The sequence below is a fragment of the Solanum dulcamara genome, chromosome 7 (assembly GCF_947179165.1).
Source record: "Solanum dulcamara chromosome 7, daSolDulc1.2, whole genome shotgun sequence".
Classification (NCBI taxonomy): Eukaryota; Viridiplantae; Streptophyta; class Magnoliopsida; order Solanales; family Solanaceae; genus Solanum; species Solanum dulcamara.
Genome location: NC_077243.1, coordinates 67,187,801 through 67,189,634, shown reverse-complemented (window position 1 = coordinate 67,189,634; position 1,834 = coordinate 67,187,801). Strand labels below are relative to the sequence as shown.

The window sequence follows — 1,834 nt, the reverse complement described above, 5'->3', positions numbered from 1 at the left end:
GCATTTTGAAAAATTATAACATGGATGTAGTAGTACTGATTAAATAAAGGTTTTCAAGTTTAAATTGTTACACTATTAAATTTTTTATTCATGATCGATAATTTTATAAATCGACAGTAAAAGCAGTCTGTTAATAAAAGTGCTTCTATTATAATAAGACAATGCAGTCTAAAACATTAAACATACAATTTAAAGTCAATGATTGACAACAATATAATTATATGATACTGATAAGTAAAAATCACAAACTATAAGTAAGTTGAACCTTTTTCATAATATTTTCAGTAAATTGGTCCACCAATATCAGTCAATTCCTTACATCATTCATCAAAAACTAAGCATAACAAAAACTGTCCAACCATAATAAAAACTAACCGGAGATCCAACCATAACAAAAACTAACTGTCCAACCAATGTCACCTATGAACACCCAAAAATATCCACAAATTTCAACTATCCAAAACCAACCAATTCATCAAGAACATAAGCAAAATCCAACTAGTTCATCAAAATACCAACCAAAAACTAACCAATCATTTATCTAAATTATTTGTCTCCTCACCATTACCTTCACCATTTACTTCACCATTGAGTTGCTCGACAATGCACATTACATCCACTGATTTTTCATCAATGTCTTCTTCAACATTTTTTTTAACTTTTGCCACATCAGTGGCAACACCTGCATTTTCTTTTTCATTTTCTGCCATATCAGTGGCCAAGCCTTCATCAAAAGTTTGTTGGTCTTCATTATTTTCTAGCTTCTCCTTTTTTTCTTTGTTTTCTTCTTCACCTGCTATCTTCTCTCCTTCATCAACTATCTGCTGATCTTCATCTTTCAGCTTCTCCTCTTCATTCTATTTTATTTTCTCCACCTCTTTTTCTTTATCTTCTTCTTTAAATATTATCTTCTACTCTTCATCAACTTTCTGTTGGTCTTCATTCTCTTTCAGCTTCTCCTCTTCAATTTCTTCTTTTTTTTGTTTCTTCTCCAATGCCACTTCATCAACTGCTTCTGCAAAGTATTTGTCAATTGCTGCAAGGTCTTCATCGACCATTACATCTTCTTCATCAACGTCTACTGCTGGTGCAATATCCATATACATTGTATTATTTTAAAAAAATAGAAAATTAAATAAATAAATTACTTAATAACAATAATGTAAAAATTAGCTTACATGAATCTTTCTTCTTCTTTTTGTTCTTCTCAATTCTCCGTAACCTCTCATCTCGTACAAAAGCAACAACCTCTATCATTGATTGCATGGAAACACGATCACGCAGACTCCCATTAGAAGTACTCGGTGCATTTTTCTGTCCACTAGAAATAGAAATATCACAAGGATGGACAGGATTGTGATCACCCTTATATTGATCATCGACGCTCTTGATGGCTGATGTAAGGACAGTCATACCTTTCAATTTGTCCTTCAAGTCATCGATGACCGCATCCTTCAACTCATTCATATATGACTTAAATGTTGTCATATATTTTTGTGTCATCTCACAAACTGTCAGGGTAAGATATGGGCACACAACCAACAAAACAAATATAAATATTATAGAATATTCACTAAATTAAAAGAATTGCTAGCTAATAACAAATAAATTTATCTTTGTATTTCTTTCTTTGTACTTAAATGGATCGCCTTTGATTATGTCATAGATTTTAAATATGTGTCATCTAAGTAAACGAGGAATGGACATAGGAGAATCCAAGGACTTTCTAGCAAACTTTCTAAGATGATGAAAAGCCTGATATATTCAAACCTGAAATCAATAGAAGCATAAATAAAAACACAGTGTATATGAAGTACTACACAAATAAATAATG

At 31.4% G+C, this 1,834-nt stretch overlaps 1 protein-coding gene across 1 annotated transcript; it reads right to left on the bottom strand.

Annotated features, from left to right (window-relative positions):
• Positions 1–533: 533 nt before the first annotated feature.
• LOC129894826 (uncharacterized) lies at positions 534–1,467 on the bottom strand. Its single transcript, XM_055970454.1, has 3 exons — positions 1,179–1,467; positions 927–1,084; positions 534–857 (listed from the first exon to the last, which is right to left on the bottom strand). Exons 1-3 carry the CDS (start codon positions 1,465–1,467, stop codon positions 534–536), a joined length of 771 nt encoding a protein of 256 aa, XP_055826429.1.
• Positions 1,468–1,834: the final 367 nt, after the last annotated feature.